This window comes from Borostomias antarcticus, assembly GCF_949987555.1.
Source record: "Borostomias antarcticus genome assembly, chromosome: 3".
NCBI lineage: Eukaryota > Metazoa > Chordata > Actinopteri > Stomiiformes > Stomiidae > Borostomias > Borostomias antarcticus.
The window spans coordinates 20,146,112-20,149,130 of NC_140236.1; the positions used below are offsets into that span (position 1 = coordinate 20,146,112).

At 50.1% G+C, this 3,019-nt stretch overlaps 1 protein-coding gene across 1 annotated transcript; it reads right to left on the reverse strand.

Annotated features, from left to right (window-relative positions):
- Nucleotides 1-452: 452 nt before the first annotated feature.
- Nucleotides 453-2,209, reverse strand: LOC311307273 (serine/threonine-protein kinase SBK1; the record flags this gene model as incomplete). Its single annotated transcript, XM_084436070.1, has 3 exons — nt 453-1,106; nt 1,221-1,423; nt 2,047-2,209. The coding sequence occupies 3 exons, from the start codon at nt 2,207-2,209 to the stop codon at nt 453-455; spliced, it is 1,020 nt and encodes a 339-aa protein (XP_084292196.1).
- Nucleotides 2,210-3,019: the final 810 nt, after the last annotated feature.

A 3,019-nucleotide genomic window follows, 5' to 3' on the forward strand; every position in this document is an offset into this window, starting at 1 on the left:
CTAGGTGATATGTGTTGTGTGCTCACACTAGCAGTGCTTTAATACTACCTTTACAGTGTAACGCTAATTGCCATTCACGTGGGTAGCCCTCTCACTGCTCTCTGCCGTTCAAACAGGCAGTTAGTACTGCATGGCTGTTTACATAAACACTGGTACATGGTGTATAATGCAGGTACTCTTATTACAGTGGTTGTCCATGTATTGCCAGAGCTATGTCTGTCTACTGTTACAAGTTACTAGATAGGTATTTAGCAGACACTCTGATCCACTCTGACTCAAACAGTGTTTACAGTACCTTGACACTAACTTGCGTTCTCGGCTTACAACAAACTGCCCCACTTATGCTGACATCAGAGTGAGGAGGTTAGCTTTAGCCCCAGCTCAAGGGGGTAGTTCCATACCTAACATCCCCCAGGGCACCAGTGTAGGTATTACTTTACAGGGGAGCTCACCTACTCCACCACCTCCTCAAGCACAGGGCTGCTCCTGCTCACGCTGGGCGTAGATGTGGTGGCACTGACCTGTCCGTTCACGTATGTGGCCTTCACCCAGTCCTTTTCCACGTATGACCTCACCTCCCCCACTGTGCACCTTTTCCCCGCCTCCAGAGCCAGTAGCCTGCTGAACATCTCCATGGCAACCGGTGTGAACCTGCGCCACAGGGGCGGTACCTGCTCCTCCGCGGCCGGCGGCGGCCGGGGGCACCAATCAGCAAACTCCTGGTAGAAGTCGTCGGATGGCAGGCAGCGCTCCCAGGGGAAGTAGCCGGTCAGGATGCAGAAGATGACCACGGCGAAGGCCCAGGTGTCCAGGCTGGGCTCTACACTGAGTGGGGGCAGCAGCGCCTCCCTCTCTCCCTCCCCCAGCGCCAGGGCACACAGCTCCGGGGCCATGTAGGGCAAGGTGCCCGTGATGAAGCGGATCAGAGTTCCCCTCTTCTGTGCCAGGCCGAAGTCGGCCAGTTTCACACGGCAACAGAGGTTGTCCAGGAGGAGGATGTTCTCGGGCTTGATGTCACGGTGCACCAGGCCGTGGCCGTGGATGAACTCCAGCGCACTGGCGATCTGCAGGACGCAGCGCTTCACCGCCGCCTCCGGGATCCCCACCTGAGGGACGGGCAGGAGGGAGCAGGCAGGACCCCTGTTAAACACCTGGGTAGAGACACAACTCTATCACGCGACGCACCTACCATAACCAACTACATTTTAAACATCCCACACCTTTGGTTGGATGACAGCAAACAGGTCCCTTCCAATCACCAACTCCTGGGCAAAGCCGTAGTGCTCGTTGGACTGGAAGGCGATGCCGAACAGGCCCACGATGCAGGGGTGGCAGGACAGGTGCAGGGAGATGCAGTACTCTCTGAGGAAGCCCTGCAGCTTGGTGGAGGCCTTGGGCATCACCTTCAGAGCCATAGGGGTCCCTGACAGGAGCAATTGGATATTAATGCATTCAATTCATTTTATACATGTTTGTACTTGGTGAACATTTTGTTCATTTATCAAGACTATGAAAAAAGCATTGTGGAAATGTATACTTTTTTCCCCAATAAGCAGTGGTGGAAGTAGTGTTGTCCATGAAAGGTGCTTTTGACCAGCAAGTCGATTTTCCAGATATAAATTAAACAAAGATGTGTGACCAGTGAGCTAACCCTGCCCAGGTAGGGTCTGTCTAACCCTGCCCAGGTAGGGTCTGTCTAGCCCTGCCCAGCAGAGGAAGAGAGGGTAGGGTCTGTTGTGAAGGACGAGATGTTAGAATCTCTTACTTGCATAAATGAGCCTCGGGGGATGGTCATTATACTGTGCATTGTCCCTTTTTGCCAGATCATGTAGCATAACATACACATGGAATTCATGTAAACGGTGTGAATTCCAACACATCTGTTAGAATGTTTTGTAAGACACCCATATACAGGTATGAAATTGATAATAGTAGAATAATAGAAATCAGATGCAAATATCATCAAAACCAGCAAGGAAAATGCATACAGAAGAAGTTTATTTTCCTAGTTGTGTAGTCTAGCTGGACTAGACTAGCTGGACTCACCTCGGCAGCGGTGTGTGACCAGCAGCACCCTGCCGTACTTCCCACGGCCGATCTCCTTGATGATGTTGAAGTGCTCGTTGATCTCCAGCTGGCTGAGGCTCTGGGCCGTCAGCTCCATCAGCTCGTCTATCAGGCTCCCGTCTGCCAGGCCCAGCTCGATCATCCTCTTCTCCTCTCAGACCTACCGGCCACAGAGCAACAACAGGCTCAGTCTGCTCCTCTACCAGCCACAGAGCAACAACAGGCTCAGTCTGCCCCTCTACCGGCCACAGAGCAACAACAGGCTCAGTCTGCCCCTCTGCCGGCCACAGAGCAACAACAGGCTCAGTCTGCCCCTCTACCGGCCACAGAGCAACAACAGGCTCAGTCTGCTCCTCTACCGGCCACAGAGCAACAACAGGCTCAGTCTGCTCCTCTACCCGCCACAGAGCAACAACAGGCTCAGCATAACTGTGGACTGTCGGCCAGAAGCCGGGTTCATTCGGTTTCAATTCTATCATTTCTCAAGTTCATCAAGTTCTCATTTAAATAGTTCTAGGCAAATGATTTCAGATGGTTAAGTATACAATTGATAAGAAAAAAAACGTTTGGTCTCAAAAAACTGTTTGGTCTGTTTACAATCCCAGATTCACCCTTACGACTCATGACAAGATATGTAAACAGTGGATGCAGAGGGGCAACACATTATGTACAATCATAAAGAATGCGGATCTGGACAGTAAAAAATAACAGATATCTACAGATTTGCCGCTACTTTTTAAAAGAAAAACGCTCATTAACCATCAAATACCACATCTTTACTCAATCACACAACTTTGGCTTCGTAAAAAAAAAAGCCAGTGAAAAGGCTTTTACCCAAACAAATGAAGATCAGCAGAGCAGCTACAGCAAAATACACAAAACTTTGATCAGTACAGTGCTGGATTTCACCTACAGTAAAGTTAAAAGTATTGAATCAAGTGTAATTGCTTAC